Raw genomic sequence first — 19,153 nt, forward strand, 5'->3', positions numbered from 1 at the left:
TTTGACGTGTGATCAAAACTTTCAATTTAATTATAATGAATTGAACACTAAATCCCCTCATTAAACATAATGCATAGTTAGTCCATATTTATCATCATTTTCAATTTAATTATATAATTCGGAACTAATTACTATTATTTACGTGTAATAGGAATTATTCGTGAATTTCAAGGCGAATCAAGAAAATCTGAAGTTACGACTTTGACCTAGGATCCAAAATAAGACACCAAACTTCAAGTCAATTGACCAAAACTTTATCGCGGCACCATGATCAACGACGACGGCACAATAAATGAAGAAAGTCAAGCCTTGAAATTCATATTGAAGCTTAGCAGCTCAAAAACATTCGTATTGAAGTAGGACTTTGATATTTTTGTAATCATAGAATGTATCTGAAATCTTAATTACCCAAAAAATCATAATCTGGTTTCTCTATAAATAGGAGACTAGACTAAAGGGCATCTTATCTCAGAGATCTCTAATCTCCTCCGGAGGTCAACTTCTCTTTTTCTATCCTTTTAGTTTAGGTTTTTATATTTTTATTTCTTAATTTTATGAAAGTTGTAAGGTGACTCTGTCAGTTCAAGTCAAAAAGTAATAAAGATAATTTACTACTCTCATCTCTTTTCATTTTCATGTTTTCTTTATTTTATTTACTTTATTGATCTTGCGATGACTATTGGCTAAATCTTCGTTAGATCGATTGAGGAAAGCTGAGTAAGATTTGTCAGTATTTTACTATTCTCGTAATGACTTAATAGTTTTATTGTGATAACATAGGTATTTATTATTAGATTGAATATTAAATATGTTCAAAGTTTTGATAATCTCTTTCTTTGATAAGTTCAAGAAGAACCATGCTCAATAGAAAATAGTTATTACCTAATAATCTCGGCCTAAATTATTACATACTTATGATCTCGTTTATGTTTTAACTACTTGATTTTCCTATACACAAACATTAACTTTATTTAATAGATTGAGATAAAAAGAAAATCAAAATTCACTGATAAAACTTGTGAAGGTGGATCCATTTGATCGACAATTATCTATTATATTCTTAAGTATTTCTTTTAATAGTTTATTTTAGATAAATCTTATTCAAAAACTATTTTTAATCATTTCTATAAACTTGAATTGGATTTGAAGTAAAAAATACTTTGGATTAACGTTATATATGTGATTCAACCCTTGTTTGCCAAGGTTTTCTTTGTTTTTATTTTATCATCATCTACAGCTCGTATAATCTCTCTAATTCAATTTAAACAAACAAAATAATTGCAAACCCATCCATATGTGATCCATCTCTATAATAACAAAATTATTTGATTAATTATATATATATATATATATATATAGAATATCGAAATTAATTTATTTGACAAACCAACTACGAGGTTTTCAGGATTGTATCAGTATAGATTCTCTTATGGGTTATTATTACAAGATAACTTTTGTTTGTATCACATTTTTTAAGGAGATAGTCAAGTAAGAATTCTTGATCAATCTGTTGGAATCATTGAATCATTTGAGATCCTTCAAAATTGAAGTAAGACCAATGACTTATCAAGTAGCACTCCTACTTCAACTTTTGAGAGTGCATGTCGTATTTCATGTATCGATTCTTCGAAAATATATAGAGATTGTAAAAGGTTTTTCTACAAATTCCCGTGTATAAATTTCTTATTTTATTATTTGGATATGCAATTTTGTTCAAGTTGGATTATGGATGTTCCTCCTAACCTTGGAGGAAGGTCTTTTGCTTAGGTTGTGGCTCGGAATAAAACCTTCGATGAGGATGATCCAGGTCCTCAGGAAACATTTATGGATAAGCCATGTCCTAAGCAAACGACTCACTTTGGTAAACCAATAGTGAGTTTTTCTGAGGTTGATGTGCAAGCAGGATCGAGGAGATTTCAATTTGCTCTAGTAGCGAAGTTCTTTAAATCCTCTTAGAAAACCAAATATTTTAGTCCTGGAGTTGAAGAGGTTAGGAAGGAGATTAAATGCTGGAACATTCATATTGCTTGCAAGGCGTCCACCATTGATGCCCGACATATACTTATGAATTTTGATAATCATTCAGATATGGTGACCATTTGGATGAAAGAACATATTTTTGTGGGCGATTATGCTATGAGAAAAGGATGCTTCGGTGATGCCGGGGTAGATCACCTTTCCCGATATTCCTTTTTTATATCCTGAAGAGAAGAATTTGAGAAGTATTGTTTCTCTGGTGGGTGAAATTCTTACTATTGATTTAGCAACGAAAAAAGGTTCTTGTCTGAATGGAGCCAAAGTCTGTGTACTCCTAGATATGATGAAAGATCATCCTGATAGTATTAGGATCAGTCATGGAGCAATGGGATATTGGCAGAAAGTTAATTATGATGTTGTGCCCCATTTTTGTAAGTTCTGTCAAAAAGTATGCCATCTAGAAGCATCTTGCCAATTTAAGAATAAAGATCTTAATGTTGCTAATGATTAGCCAAAGTCTGTTCTGCCAGAGAAAAGCAAGGATAAGATGAGAAAAATAAAAATAATAAATTGGTTGATAAGAAGATTAATGTAAGGAAAGCGAAGGAAAAAATCGTTGTTAGTAATTATCCAAAATTCAGGTCACTTATGGTTCTTTTGGGTCAGGCTAATGAATGAGGTCTGAATATTCAAAATCAATATGTTGAAGATTCTCTTTCTCTTCGAAGCTGTAGTGATGACGATGAGCTTAAATCCATGGATTATAATTCTGATATAGGTGGGCTCAAAGAGGGGATTAAGAAGATGCGTAGAAGGAAATCATTGTCATTTTTGGGTTCCTCTAAGATGACAAGATCAAGAAAAAATTGTTTTCAAATGTCTATAATTATTTGGAATGTTAGAGGAATTGTTAATTTCTCAACCCAAATAAAATTGAAGAAAATTAAATATTAGTTTCATCTAAAGCTGATCGCTATTCTTGAGCCAATTTCGAACAAGAAAAATAATTTTCAATTGATATCGAAGAAGTTTGTGTTGGGAAAAACTACTACAAACATAATATTCACGGATCTAAGATTTGATCTTAAACAAAACATAATAATCAAATTGAAAGGGAATCAATATTAAAATACCTGGATTCGTTTTTTCGATAATCCACAAAGAACACTTTGATCTTGATCTGAAAAGAATAAGCATACTACCCCAACTTTGCCTACACCTTTGGTAATGGGAACTTCTATCTCAATAATAGAATAATCTATATGTAGAGAGGGGGGACGACCACCTACTTATAAAAGAGGATATTAGATTTTCTTTCCATCATAGAATTCTAATATTAGATGAATACCACTTAAGATTTGATAAGATATTCACTAACCCATCATATTTTATGTTGGTAACCAATATCAGACCACAAGCATGATTTTCAATTTTACCCTTTATGTTTTGAACAAATTACAATCCAGTATTTTTATATAAAATTTGTATATATGAAAGGACCACAAAATAATTTTAATAATAGTAATAATTCCAACAATCTCCTACTTGACCTTCATATATACCTTTTGTTTAAAACGACTTTTTAGATTATTACCTTTTGAATAATCAAGTGCACTCTTTTAAAAAATAATTCTTCAAAAAATTTCAGATAATCTTTTAACTATCACCTTCATTCAAAAATACCACTAATGATGGATCATGGATGTACAAAGTGCTCATTTGTTGGCCCTAAGATAGTTTCATGGTCTCAAAACTAGTACTATCAATGAATTTAAGAGTTTACTTTTACATGAACTTTCTTTGAGGTATTAGGCAATGTACACTCCTCAATATAGTCTGTATATACATTCCCTAGGTGTCCAACTTCATACTCATCACATGTCATTCTGATATTTTACTAGCAACAAGTCATGTGATATTCCATCATTTTTCTATCCAAAATAAAGACTTTATCAACGTGATGCCAACTCACGTCTAGTCCAAGCATTTTTTAATACTTTACGAATACATCTACTCATAGGCAAAGATAACATGTGTACACAATAATGCATAAATAATGACTAATCATAATCAATTTCTTTAAGCGACAAGAAATAATTTATCAAGAGTATAAATAAACCAAAACAAGCATAAAAGAAACTCAGTATTTAAATAACATGAAAAAATGACATGATAACTCTCATACGAGTTAATGTTCCTTAAAAACCTTTAGCGAGAGTCATTTTGTGACAAACCCAAAAACCCAACTTATCTATCTCTGTGAATTTTAATCCCTATAGCATATTGAGCACCCCCCATATATTTTATGTCAAAACTTTTTGACAAATTTTTTTTTGTATCAGACAAGAAATGAACATCATTGCTTGCTAATAATATATCATCAACATAGAGTACAAGAATGATGAATCAACTCCCACTCATCTTGAGATATATGCACTTATCGAGGACATTTTCTTTAAATCTGTATCCGGTAACCACTTGATCAAATTTCAAGTACCACTGTTTTGATGATTATTTCAAGTCATAGATTGATCTTTTCAATTTGAAAACAAGATGTTTTATTTCATCAACTTTAAAACCATTAGTTTCTATCATATAAATCTCCTTCTCTAATTCGCCAGTCAGAAACGCAGTGTTTACATCCATCTAATGTAAATCTAAATCATAATGTGTCACTATCACCAAGTTGATCCTTAGTGAATCTTTAGAATAAACTGGGGAATAAGTTTTACTGAATCCAATACCTGGTTTTTGCTTGAATCCCTTTACTACAAGCCTTGCTTTAAATCTCTCGACCTTACCTTTCTCTTTTAGTTTTGAAAACCAATTTGCATTTTATTATCTTACGACCTTTTGGAAACATCATTAGTTCTCATACTTCATTCTTTTTCATAGATCTCAATTTTTCTTTCATTGCTTCTTACCAAAATTGAGATTCATTTGAGTTCATCACTTCTTTGAATGTAAAAGGATCATCTACATCGTCTTTCATAGTATCTCATTTCTAAAAGTATACCTCATAATCATCTGTAATAGCGGGTCTGCGTTCTCGGGTAGATCTCTTAATAGGAATGATTGGTTGTAGACTGGGACCACCACCACTTGAGGATTGGATTCTGGTTGGATGGTTGTATCTTCTTTTACAATGACTGTACGGACAGGTAAATCCACCAAATGAGGTAAATGTTACGAAATAAAATATATTCGTGGATCACTACATTTCTCTTCAAATATAACTTTCTTTCGCTTTTCACTCCTACTATTTTGACCATATTCAAAAAATCCAGTATGATTGATTTCAACAATCTCCATATCTTTCGATAGACTGAAAAATTTATTACCCTTCAACCTCTCGAGATAATCAAGAAAGTGACAAATCGTCGTTCAAGGATCAAGCTTTTTCTGATTCTTGAAACCTTTGAATCCCTTTCCTTGCTTGAAGTTCTTGTTGCCACCTTTTTTGAAATCATTATTCTTGAAAATTTTCTTGTTACTTGGGTGTACTACCAAGTGTGCTGACTCAACCTTCGAACCTCTCAATCTTACCTCCTCAGTGACACAAAGGGAAATAAGTTGATTTAGATCTCATTTAGTTTATTGTGCACTATAATTGACTTTAAAAATGCTATAAAACTTAGATAAAGATAAAACTTTCATGTAAACTAGAAGAACATCTTCAAAAATAATCCCTTGGTCATGGAGACCAATGATAAGCTTGGACATCTTAAGAATGTGTTTCCGCACATTTTTGTTATCATCATATTTCAGATTCATTAACTGACCCAAATACTCATACTAAACAGATCTCTTTGTTCCCACAAACTATTTCTTGTTGATCTACAACAGTTCTTTGTTATATCTATGGTCTAAATACCACCTTGAAGAGTCTCACTAATAGTTGCTCGAATGATCATTTTAGATAATCTATTAGTCTTTTTCTATTTAACAAAATGAGTCATCACCAACTCCGTAGAATCTGAAAGTGGAGCTCGTGGCATGTTACCAAAGAGAACAAAATTAAAGATCCATGCATCCTAACAAGATGTCAATGTTCATCCTCCATGATGTATAATTAGAGTCATTAAGTGGCTCAATTCCTACCAAACTCTTTTGAATCAATGACACATCCATAGTTGTAATAAGATATGGTCAAACATTAATATATATTGTGGGATTCAATTCTTTCAATTCGTATCAAGGGTTTTGTTCGAATTGTTTCAGAGTGTTTTATTAAAGGTAAAACTTTCCACTTTATAGGTACAAATAAGTCGCATCATCAAGACCCGCCTTTGGATTGAGATTTCAATATGTTGTATATTCCCTAAAATTGCGTTGGAGTATGTACATAGACCTAACCACTCATGTTCCAATTTAATCTAAACATTATCCACACTAATAGGCAAGATGGTTATCTTTCTCCCCCTTTCACACTTGTGAATGTTCTATTTACTTGATCTACACAAATATCCCTAAATCACCCTTAGACATAAGTTAGTGATTTCATGTAAAAGAGTGTCACAAAGTGATCTTAGTGAAATACTAAGTCTCAGAATTCAAGAACATGCAACTTCTATAAAACAATCACCTTTAGGAAAATCACTATTTTATTTTCATCACGTTTCTTGAACGATCACTCAAAGTGTCTTCCTAAACCCCTATACGCTAGACCTATACCCTAATATGTCTACATTTGTTTTCTAATTATTTTTTTTTTTGAATGTAGGTACAAACATTTGTGATAGTAGCAACAACAATAAAAAAAATCAACATAAAAGAAAGCAATTGTAGATATATTCTCCAAAAGGGTATAACTTGACCTGATTTTACTGTTATATGTTGCTGTCAATAAATTATTTTTAACAATTTCATTGAATAAATCTCGAAAAATATTCAGAATGGACTTTTGTTTTATCCAAATTGAAATTAAAATGAATTAGTTATGATTTTCAAACTTTTTAAATAAAAAAAAATGATTTTTCAATGGGTTGGTTCAACTTGAACCAACTGAATCAGTTTGACTCGAACCAGATCATAAGTTGACCCAAATGGGTCGAATAAGCTGGTCAGAATGGCTAAATCGGGCATGACCCATCAGAACTTAAAACATCAGTTATAATTTGAATTGGGCTTAGCCCAATCACAACAGCCAAACGGTCCAACTAAAAACAAAAACCCAACCGAAAAATGCTATCGGGCTTGGCCCAAATCAAAGAAAAAATCTCAATCGAAACCAGTAGTTGTCTTCTTCATCAAGAAGACTGAACTAATTGGGAAAACCTTATCTGTTGCCATTCAAAAATGCGGCCTCCTCTTTCATCTACTGGCAAGTTTGATCGCCGGCTTCAAGCGACAACTACGATCATTGGAAACTATTCGATAACATCGGTTTGTAAAACCCACGATTGATTTGAGAATTTATAAGAAAAATATATAAAAAATTTCAGTTTATACAGTATAGATTCCAACCATGTAAAGATTAACCTTCGAAAATATCCAATCGAAATCGTTTCTTCTTTGCAAATTTTCTTTAAATAAATAACGAAAAAAAAAAATGGAACTTCACTGTCGTTTCAATGGGTTCAGCCCATGAATGTGCTGGTTGATCAACGCAGAGATGCGAACTTGATCAGAAAATAATTTGTTTGTTTCTATGATCAATTTCTTGATAAAATCGAAGTGATACTTCAGGTTCTTTCATCAAAAATTGAACAAGGGTTTTTAATGTTCTTTGAAGAAGGAAAAAACGTAGATTTTTTTTGGAATAAAACGACTTGAAAATTGAAGAAAAAAATTTCTTAAAACAAAATAAATCTAATTCAACTCAGATTTTTTTTATCAGGGTTTTGAATAAGAACAAATCCATCATGGCTCTAATACCAATTGTTGGGAAAAACTACTACAAAAATAATATTTATGGATCTAGGATTTGATCTTGAACAAAACATAATAATCGAATGGAAAGGGAATAAATATTAAAAAACCTGGATTTACTTTTTCGATAATCCGCGAAGAATACTTTGATCTTGATCTACAAAGAATAAGCGTACTACCCCAACTCTGCCTACACTTTTGGTGATGAGAACCTCTATTTTAATAATAGAATAATCTGTATGTAGAGAGAGGGGGACGACTACCTATTTATAAAAGAGGATATTAGATTTTCTACCCATCGTAGAATTCTAGTATTAGGTGAATACCACTTAAGATTTGATAGGATGTTCACTAACCCATCATATTTGATGTTGGTAACCAATGCCAGACCACAAGCATGCTTTTCAATTTTACCCTTTATGTTTTGAACAAATTACAATCTAGTATTTGTATAAAATTTGTATATGTGAAAGGGCCACAAAATAATTTTAATAATAAAAATAATAATAATAATTCCAACAATTTGGTGCTTCAACAGCATTCTCTAATGATAATTCAAATTCTTGTAGCTCTATTTGGGTTTGGTGGTTTGGGGCTCCTGATAAAATCACTTTAACCCATAGAGATCCTCAATGGTGCAAAGTTGTGAACACAAACTTGCGGTATCCTACGTGCAAGGTCAGAAAGCAAAGCTGGACTATAATAAATGGGTCGATCATGAGGAATCTTTTTGGCGTCAGAAATCTAGAATGACCTAGCTTAAAGACGGTGATAAGAATACCAAATTTTTCCATATGTCTACAAAGATTCGATCAACTCGTAATGTTATCAAGCATGTAAAAGCTTCCAATGGTTCCATTTTTTCGAATTCGAAAAGTATAAGTGAGGCTGCAACAAGGGAATTTGAATAAATTCTTTCATCTGAGCCTACGTCTTTTAATCCCCATATTCTTGAAGGTTTGAGGAGAACTGTAACTCAAGCCTAGAATGATAAGCTCTGTGAGGTTCCTACTGATGATGAGATTAAGTTTGCAACATGCTCTATGAATCTTCATGTTTTTATTTTTTATAATGTAGCTTGGAATATTATAAAGAATGATTTGATTGAGGCGGTTACCTTCTTTTTCAGATGTGGTTTTATTCCTGGAATGGTTAACTATACTTCTATAGTCCTGATTCCAAAGATTGAGGTACTTATATCATTTTCTGATTATTGACCTAGTAGTCTTTGCAATTATCTATATAAAATTCTATCTATCAGATTGGGAGAGATTATGCCTATTTTAATTTATCCAGAATAGGGGGCTTTCGTCGAAGGTAGGAATATTTATGACAACTTCATTTTGGTTCATGAAGATATTGATGACCTCAATAGAAAAACTAGAGGTAATAATATCGCACTCCAAATCAATATGTGTTGAGTTTAGTCCCACATTGGACACAAATTGCCTTGTCTCTCCCCTTATAAGATCATGATCCTCTCCATTCATTGCCAATTGATTTTGAGTTAGACCACCAAATTCATCATGGTATCAGAGCAGACCTTTCTCTTCTCCATGTTACCCACTTCATATTTCCACATGCTTTGGCCCAATCCGATCCACACGTGCGGGGCGTGTTGAGTTTAGTCTCACTTCGGACACAAGTTGCCTTGTCTCTCTCCTTATAAGTCCTTATAAGATCTTGAGCCTTTCCACTCATTGCCAATTGGTTTTGAGTTGGACCCCAAATTTATCAATATGAAAAAAGCCTATGACAGATTAGAATGGGATTTTCTATCCATTTTATTAAGCTAGTCTTGGGTTGCATATCTAGTGCGTTTGTTTTCAGTTATGGTAAATGGGTGTTCTTTTGGTTACTTCAAAGGGAGTCGTGGTCTTCGTCAAGGTGACCCTCTATCCCTAAGTGTATTTATTTGGGGGAGGAAGCTCTTTCCCAAGGGATTAATGATCTTGTTAAAACTGGTAAGGTGGAGAGGTTTGTTGGGGCTAGAAATTGCACAATTCTGAGTCATTTGCTATTAGTGGACGACCTCATAGTCTTCACAAAGGCTTCTAAGAAATCTCTCCGTGCCTTGAAGAAGTTTTTAGAATCTTATGAAAGAGCCTCGGGTCAAATGGAAAGCTTGGAAAAGATTAAGTTTTTAATTTCTTCCTAATTGCTTTAATCCTTCTCGTACCCCTTCGACTGCGGATTGCCTAGGGTTGGCTAAGGATGTTCTTCCAGCAAACTATTTAGGTGTTCCTCTGTATTCAAGTCGGGTTCCAAAAGATATGTGTAGTAATTTGTTTCAAAGATTAAATTGTGCTGGCGGTTATTATATGGCAATAGTCTTTGGTCTGATTTTTTTTCAAAGCAGAAATATGCCCCTGAAAAGAGCTATTGTGGAGTCAATTCTACAGTTAGTCAGAACTGAACACTGCGATTGATTGGTGTTGCTGTGCGGCCTTGCCATCCGAAAAGAGCTATTGTTGTGTCTTGGTTTCCTCCTCCGATAGGGTGGTTGAAGTTGAATGTAGATGGTGCGAGTAAGACTAACCCTGGGCCGAGTGGAGGGGGTTTTATCCTTAGAGATTCTGATGGAAAGATCATTAGTGTCGGCTGCTGTCTGTTTGAGTTTGGGTTTGGGTTTGGCTCTAATAATGTAGCTGAAGCTTCAGCACTTCATCATGTTTTGAAGGTGCTGAGCTTAACACTGTGTTAGGATTGAGAGAAATGGAGAGAAGAGAAGAGAAGAGAAAATAAATGAATTTCTCTCTATTTCTCTTGTTCGGATTGTTAGGTGGGGAGAGAAGAGAAAAGAATTGGAGAGAATAAGAGAGAAAAGCAGGTGAGTTTTCTTTCTCTCCAAAAGTGAAGAGAAGAGGAGAGAAATGGAGCGAAAGTCTATTAAAATATTTTATAATTTTAATTCTGTCCCTAGATCTCTTTTAAGATATTTTAAAATTTCAAATTTGTCCCAAGTTCCCTCTTGTCAATCCAAACATGGTGGAGAGAAGTTGAGTTTCATTTCTCTTCTCTTAATGAGTTTTTCCTCTCTCTAGTTCTCTCAATCCAAACATAGCCTAAAGGATTGCAATGTGGTTGTGGAGATGGATTCCATGCTTTTAGTTCAGGGTATTAAAGGCGAAGGTGTTCCTTGGAATATCCAGCATCTTGTTTTTCATATTCAAAAGCAGCTTTCTTGCTTCAATTGGAAAATCCAGCATTCATGGAGGGAGGGTAATGTTGTTGCTGATGCATTAGCGAAACGAGCTATTTCTTGCATCTCTCCCTTGGTGTTTCAGTCATTTTCTGTTTTTCCTTTGCTAGCCAAGCAAGCTTTGATGAGAGACATTGCCTTGTACCTTAATTCTCTCTTGTATTGTGATTTTTTTATTTTAATACAATTTCGCTTAGCAAAAAAATTATACCAGATCCAATACGCATAATTGAGTTGCAAGAGTTAGCTTTTTTTTTTTTTTTTTGTACCAGTATTTTAAGTCTACTTAATTAATAACTAGTAATGTCAGAATGAATTGGTTTTTTGTGATAATGATCTCTTTATAAAATTTCAATAAATTCTAAAATACTTAACCTTATAAAAACCTGTACTATCAGATTTTTTCCATTAATTAAGTCTATGTATTATATATAATTATTAATTAATGTTAGAATGATCTGATTTTCATGCCAATGATCTACAAATCGAGAATAAGTGAAAAAATAGATGGTTATTGAAGTTATAAATTTAAAATGCATTGGTCAATAGTGTTTTTTTAGGAGTTCACGCAATTTTTTGCTATACATCCACGTGGCAACCAATCTTGTTTTTTTTTTGTCCCATGTGGACATATCGTCCTTTAGATTCTCGAGATACGCATTTATCCCAATCGTTGGATTTCATGTTTTATACTTAATTTTTCTTGATACTTCTGCTTTTAGATCTATATGGATAACACATTTTCCAAGACCAAACTGAACAGTGATTCATTCTCAACAGGAACTTGTCATAAAAAATCAATATATTCTAACATTAGTAACTATATTAAAAATCTATCCTAAATTTGAGATTTAAATGAATAATTTATATTCTTCAAACTCGAGTCAAGTTTTAGTAAAGACTGTCACAATTCAAGGCAAGGACAATTAGCGAACATAACAGGGAGAAACATATTACTTTGTTTTGATTAACATGGTCATTAATTAACTACTTCTCCCAAAAATCAGAAAGGGAAATTATTTCAATAAAAATTTAGCAAATATAAACTCTTTATTAAGATTACTTTCGTTCCACTGCCATAGGTATAGACAGTTCTTATTTACGATTCATACAGAAATTAATACATAATAATCTTTCTCACGATCAATTGAAATTGATCGGGTATACGGGTTGCTTATTTGGAAAAAAGAGCCCGAAATGTTTTTCTCTCTCTTCGCCGGTCTTTTCATTTTCATTGAACATGGCAAACACATAAGTCTCTATAGGCTTTCCCGACCTCTTCGGAGTACCTCCTTTCACATGGTTGATCAAATTCTGGTTGTAAGTTTGTGCATTTTCGATTGATGTAGTATCACCACCATCGGATGGCCAACCACTCTCCGATACAACAATTTCCAAAGCGGACCCACCTGCTTTCTCTAGAGAAGAGTAGATAGCATCCACAATAGCATCAAAGAGATTCTGATACTGAAGTTCACCATCTGGATTATTGGACGTAGAAGTGAATAAAGCATAAGGAAGAGGAATGTCTGCCTTATTAGAAATGTAACTGAAGTATGGGTACACATTGGCCAGGAATGGGGCTTGATTCTTCACTAAGAACCCTATGATTGGATCCAAATAAGAACGCATGTCATCTTTAAAAGTCCCTTGTGATGGTGGATATGATTTACCTAGAACACCCGTGTCCATCGCGGTTGACACCTTGATTTGGCTTTGTAAGCCCGCGGATGTAATTGCATTGTAAATGTTTTGCATAGCAGGCAAAACATTAGCGGCATCTGGGCTGTCAGATTTTACTTCATTACCAACAGAAATGTACTTGAACCTTACATCAGGAGAGTAGTCCTTTATATTTCTTTGGACCCAATCATTAGCAGCGGAAACGTCGGATGCTACAAGTTGAAGGTCTGTGTTAGGCACATCAAGTATGAGTTCAATATTGGATCCTCTAAGGGCTTTTAGAGTTGCTGGCTCTGGAAAATAAATTCTCATCCTTCCTATGTTATTTGATCTATATAGATCAATAACTTCTTGTGGTGGTGGTAAATCATTCCCTAGTTGCCCGTAGCAAACACCAATGGATTGTCCACCTGCATCATGTTAATGAAGAATATTTAGAAAAAACTTGAATTCTAATGTAAATGAATTAGAGAAAACATGAATAGTTATCAAAGTTTTATAGCCAAGATTTGGAGTCAGCTAAACTAATCTTTTTTTCGAGACAAATTTCAATGATGATGAATATCTTTTGATGTGTGGGTCATATATATATGAGCCGTGATCCAGAAAGGTGTCCCGTTCTTGTAGCAACAAACAATGTCTATGTGGCACTTTTTGGTTGGATATTAAACACATTGGGCTGCATGTCCTGTACACATACCACAAGGTGCCACATAGACAACATTCCTATTCTATAGGAACGGGACACGGTTCTTACAATCCTTTGTCGTATAGGGTTAAAAGTTTTGAAATAGACTGATTTTTTGCAAATACGATCTGTATGGTGAGGAGATCATCCTCATAAAAGGTCAGCCACTTCTGAAACTTCTAACACCCCCTTCGAAAGTGGTTTACAACTTGAAGAATCATCGACCGTCAATTTTTACCGTTAACTTGTAAACATTTTTTTATGGAGTAAAAGTTTCAGAATGGGCTGATATTTTGTGAGGATATCGGGATCATAGAGACCATCCTCATAAAAAAATCAGAAGGGTTGTGATTATATGACTCCTCCCTCTGACATACTCCCCATACTCTCATGACGTGGCATATGCTAGATTCATAGATTTTTTATCGGGATATATGTGCAGTTGTGTATCCCAATGAAAAAAAACATCTATGGTCTAGCACATGTCACGTCAGGAGAGTATGGGATAGTATGTCAGATGGGGAGTCTGAATATATATGCTGAGATGGGCATTTATATCTTTGTGCATGCATGCATATGTGTGTGTGTGTGTGTGTGTGTGGTGTGAGAGAGAGAGAGAGAGAGAGAGAGAGAGAGACTTGTAAATTCTAAGGTTGCCATTAGCATTCCAACCAGCAGCAGTATTGCAGACATTGTAGGGCAATTGCTTCTTGCATAGAATGTTGCCATTGAGAAGAAGATATATTTAACTATATATCATCACCAACAGCATTTTGAGCTCTTTATATAGTGAGAGAAATGGAACCAAGTAACATCTAAAAATTTAGAGGTCCCGGCCCACACCATTTCCTGGTCAATCACTCCATAGGAAATTGACCATTTCTTGGTCAATCTAAGATTGGGTCTCTCTCTCTAATAGAAAAGGCTTGGGTCTTGAAGTCATTGAAAAACACTTTCCTTATTAGCATAGAAATATTTTAAATCTTACTAAGGGTCGTTGAGCTCAAATGGATTACAAATTGGCAATCCAACGAAACATCCCTCTAGATTTCATGGAAAAAAATCAGATTAAAAAAATTAAAAATACATTTTTTGGGGATTGATCCAAAGCTTTTAAAATGAATGGCTACCGATTTTCCACCAAACTCCCATAATTGAGATTAAAATTTAAAAAATGAAAAATAATTCTTTATTTTCAAAGTTCAGAGAATTTTTTCCTCTACAACCCTGTGACATTGGATTATGTTTTGGATGCCACAAGGTGAGCTCAAAGACCCATCGTAAGATTTGAAATCTTACCATGTTAGTAAGATTTGAAACTTTTCCATGATAGTAATATTTTCCTTACTCTGAAATTTTTAAGTATTTATATTTAGAGAGAATAAAAATGTCAGTAGGATCCTCTCCTTTGCACCCTATACATGCAGTCCATCTGATTCTTCAATCAAGTTCAATCTGTGGTGATCAAGGCTTTTTGGATCATGGATGGCTAACTTGATTGTTCAAATCTACCAATGGACTTACATAAAAACACACATTAATGGGCCTAAAACAGTTTCGTAAACTACAATTTTAACTTTGACTTGTGGGACCTTGCATTAGAACTTGATTTGTAATATGCATTAAAGAATGGGCCTAGTAAAGAATGGGTCTAGTAATTGACTCCCAAGTCAATGGTCCATGTTTGCACCATATACGCTAGGTAATGGAGAATCGACTATACTCCCAAGTCCCAATTGGGACCCCATATAGTATTAAACTGCGAGACAGCCTTGGTTTGTACTCCATAAATTGCCAAAATAAACTTTTCCATGCGTTTGTATTTGTGAAAATAAAATTTTCCACATATTCAGGTTTTTTTCCGACTATGATCCTGTTTGCATATAATTTAAGTCTGTTTGAATACAAAGTAGAAAGTAATTTTCGAGAAAGTATTTTTTAGAAATTTGACTTCCAAGTCATAACTAGCTATCAATATTCTAAGATTGGGTCTAGTTCACTTTCTCTCTCTTTCTAATAGGAAAGGCTTGGGTTTGAAGTCTTTGAAAAACACTTTTCTTACTAACTTAATAAGATTTTAAATCTTACTAAGGGTTGTTGAACTCAAATGGATTACCAATTGGCAATCCAACTAAACATCCCTCTAGATTTCATGGAAAAAAATCAGATTAAAAAAACATTTTTTGGGGGTTGATCCAAAGTTTTTAAAATGGACAGCTACTGATTTTCCACTGAACTCTCAAACTTAAGATTAAAATTCAACGGTGAAAAATAACTTTTTATTTTTCGAAGTTCAGATAATTTTTTCCTCTACATCCCTGTGACATCGGATTATGGTTTGGATGCCACAAGGTGAGCTCAAAGACCGATAGTAAGATTTGAAATGTTACCATCCATGTTAGTAAGATTTTCCTTAGTCTGAATTTTTTTCGTATTTATGTTCAGAGAGAATAAAATTTTGAATTGTGATAATCTGACTACCCCATGTGGCAAACTCAATCGACTAACCTGACATGACAAGTTTGGGAACCATAGATCTGCTCTCCTCGGGATACACAGCTGAACTTCCCCAAAAAAAGTGTATGTTGAGGGAACTGTGTATCCCAAGGAGAGAAGATCTACGGTTCCGAACTTTTCATGTCAAGTAGTCAATTGAGTATGCCACATGGGTAGTCAGATTATCACGACTCTAAAAATTTCAGTATGATGCTCTCCTTTGCACACTATACATGTAGGCCATCTTATTCTTCAATCAAGTTCAATGCGTGGTAATCAAGGCTTTATCGATCATGGATTGATCGTTCAAATCTACCATTGGAATCATATAAAAACACACATTATTTGGGTTTAGCATCCCAATCCTTGACTAATCTACATACCCAAATCATCATGATTGGAGATATCTAGCCATTGGATGCCATCATTTAATGAGCCTAAAAGAGTTTGCTAACTCCAATTTTCACCTTGACCCACAACCCCGCAATCGTGAAGGACCTTGTATTAGAACTTGTTTTGCTCTATGCATTAAAGAATTGGCCTAATAATTGACTCCTTAAGGCAATGGTCATTGGTTTACCAGGTAATGGCGAATCCACTATGCTCCCAAGTGGGACCCATATAGTATTAAACTGTGAGACGACCTTGCTTTGTACTCCACAAATTGTGGAAATAAATTTTTTCATGTGTTTATATTTGTGAAAATAAAGTTTTCCACACGTATTGGTTTTTTCTGACAATGATCCCGTTTGGATACAATTTAACTTTGTTTGGATACAAAGTAGAAAATTAGTTGGGGAGAAAGTGTTTTGTAGAAATTAAAAAATATTTTCTTTTTACTTTTAAAGTACATCCAAACAATAATATATGAAGCAAAAAGATAATCAAGGAGAAGGGAAAAATAAAAGATAAACATTTCCTTTCTAATCGAGTAAAGATTTTAAGCCTTACTAAGAGTCATTTTACTTAAATGGATTACCACATTGGCAATCCAGCACAACCACCCTCAAGATTTAATGGAAAAACACAGATTCAAAAGAAAATTTTACTTAAAATTGGAAAACTCTTCTTAAATTCTTCTTAAAATAGGAAAACCCTCAAGATAAACAATTTCCTTTGGGCTTGATCTAGGATTTTGAAAATGGTCAACAACCAAACTTCCATATAACTCCCAAATTTAAAATTAATATTCAATGGTGAAAATTTAATTTTTTTTTTTATTATAATTTTTTTGTTCAAAATAAAATTTTGTCCTCTATAACCCTGAAGCATTGGATCATGATTTTGCATGTCACAAGTTGAGCCCAAGGACCCTTAATAAGGGTGAAATCCTTACTTAGTAAAGCTAGTTGGATTCAAAATAAAATGCATTACTCATCATTGATATATTTGTTCACGGTAATTGTGACTTCTTGGGAGAATCAATGACTGCATCTTTAATTCACTGCTAGTACTAATATATCTAAGAATTCTAATTGGCTAGTTGTAAATAGCCCCAATAGAACAAAAGCAAATCATAAATAAGAAAATCAAAACACCAAGATAAATGGAAAACTCTTCTTAAGTTCTTATCGAAATTTGAGCTATTACATAAAATAGGAAAACTCTTCTTAAATTCTTCGTCTCCCTTTCTTCCTCTTCTCTTGACAAAATTCCAAGAATACAACCTCAATTTTCTTTTATTCACATAAGTGGGTTAAGTCAATTTTGAGCCTAATTCGTTGGCCTGGACCAACCACTGAATTACACTTCCTATTTTACAAATTAATAATGAAAAAAATAAATTATTATTATTATTATATTATTTTATAGGTAAGTTGAGGCTATAAAGGGCCCCACCCTGATTTATTAAAAGCTACTAACGCCGAAAAAAACAGACATTGAGATCCTCCATGAGGATGTGATACAAATCCATGGGAACATTAAAACAATCAAAAATACAAAATTGCGTATTACGAGCTCCTCTACTAGCAAGCCAATCAGCTGCTTTATTTGATTCACGCCAACTAAACTCTAGTATAGCTGAATTAAATCCCCGCATCTCCCTTCTAATGTCTCTAACAAGGCTAGTTAACTTCCAAGGCGTAGTCCACTCATCTTTAATACATTTAACAGCCACTAACGAATCTGAAGACACAATTATATCCGATACTCCTTTCATTTTAAGATGTTGAATTCCTTGAAGAATCGCTTCCATTTCAATCGCTATAATTTCTGTGTGATTCGATCTCCCCATACCAGCAGTGACCAATTCTCCATTATTATTTCTTGCAATAAATCCGATTCCAACCCCTATTTCTAATAGAGACCCATCAGTATTCAACTTGATAATCCCCATTGGAGGAACAAGCCAACGAACAACATAGCCATCCTTATTTTTAAGAGTTCCATTGCAGCCCCAAACCTTAATCAGATTCAGCACCTCGTTATTTGCTGTCTTCAAGCCGTCCACTCTACCGCATACATCCGCCATGATCATCTGACTTAGTTGCTGCTCACTCATCTTTGTTTCATTAAAGATCCGTTGATTACGTTCACTCCATAAATGATACACAGTTGCACATAGCATCAGACTAAGAATCATTGAAATGGATTGATTTCCAATATACTCAATTTCCTCTTCTAAATTACCGACTGAATCTCTCTCAATCTCAGTCCAATTCAATACATTCTTCCAACAGTCCCTGCTATATCTATACTTAAAAAACAAGTGTTCATTCTCCTCCCCATCATCTCGGCACAGCACACATCTAGAAGCTAGCAATAAGCCTCTCTTCCTTAAGTTTTCAACTGTAAGCAACCTACGATTTATCGCAAGCCAAGCTATGAAAGAATGACATGGTATTCTCGGCTTATTCCAAATAGTTTTGTAATACATAAATTAATTAAGAACACACGATGAAGGTATTCCTTATTGATTCTCGATTATGAAACTTGTAGAGTCTCCTTACAACTTTTATAAAATTAAGAAAGAAAAAAAAATATAAAAACTAAAACTAATTCTCTAAAATCTCCATTTTTTAACTCTTGGTATGGTTTCTTATTTATAGAGAGACCATATTAGGGTTTCTTGTGAAAATTAGGGTTTTAAAGACATTCCGTGTTTATAAAAAATATTAAAAACTAGTCTATTACGAATGGTGTTCAGCCGCCAAGCTTCGATACGAATTTTGTGACTTGACTTTGTTCATTGACCGCAGCTCCGCCTTTGACCATGGCACCACAGTAAAATTTGG

At 33.7% G+C, this 19,153-nt stretch overlaps 2 protein-coding genes across 2 annotated transcripts; both read right to left on the reverse strand.

Annotated features, from left to right (window-relative positions):
- Nucleotides 1–12,066: 12,066 nt before the first annotated feature.
- Nucleotides 12,067–14,173, reverse strand: LOC147380974 (glucan endo-1,3-beta-glucosidase-like). Its single transcript, XM_086430988.1, has 2 exons — nt 14,060–14,173; nt 12,067–13,143 (listed from the first exon to the last, which is right to left on the reverse strand). The coding sequence occupies exons 1-2, from the start codon at nt 14,148–14,150 to the stop codon at nt 12,194–12,196; spliced, it is 1,041 nt and encodes a 346-aa protein (XP_086287114.1). The 5' UTR covers nt 14,151–14,173; the 3' UTR covers nt 12,067–12,193.
- Nucleotides 14,174–17,775: 3,602 nt separating this feature from the next.
- On the reverse strand, nt 17,776–18,420 carry LOC147380975 (uncharacterized). The gene has a single exon (XM_086430989.1). The coding sequence runs from the start codon at nt 18,418–18,420 to the stop codon at nt 17,776–17,778; it is 645 nt and encodes a 214-aa protein (XP_086287115.1).
- Between the last annotated feature and the right edge of the window lie 733 nt (nt 18,421–19,153).

This window comes from Akebia trifoliata, unplaced genomic scaffold (genome assembly GCF_017979445.1).
Source record: "Akebia trifoliata isolate Shusen 1 unplaced genomic scaffold, ASM1797944v1 Contig00843, whole genome shotgun sequence".
Classification (NCBI taxonomy): Eukaryota; Viridiplantae; Streptophyta; class Magnoliopsida; order Ranunculales; family Lardizabalaceae; genus Akebia; species Akebia trifoliata.

Excerpts from the sequence above, each read along its gene's own strand:
- LOC147380974 (XM_086430988.1), bottom strand. The coding sequence starts at position 14,150 with ATGGCAACATTCTATGCAAGAAGCAATTGCCCTACAATGTCTGCAATA. Across the intron at positions 13,144-14,059 it reads GGCAACCTTAGAATTTACAA|GTGGACAATCCATTGGTGTT; the intron begins GTCTCTCTCTCT and ends AACATGATGCAG.
- LOC147380975 (XM_086430989.1), bottom strand. The coding sequence starts at position 18,420 with ATGAGTGAGCAGCAACTAAGTCAGATGATCATGGCGGATGTATGCGGT.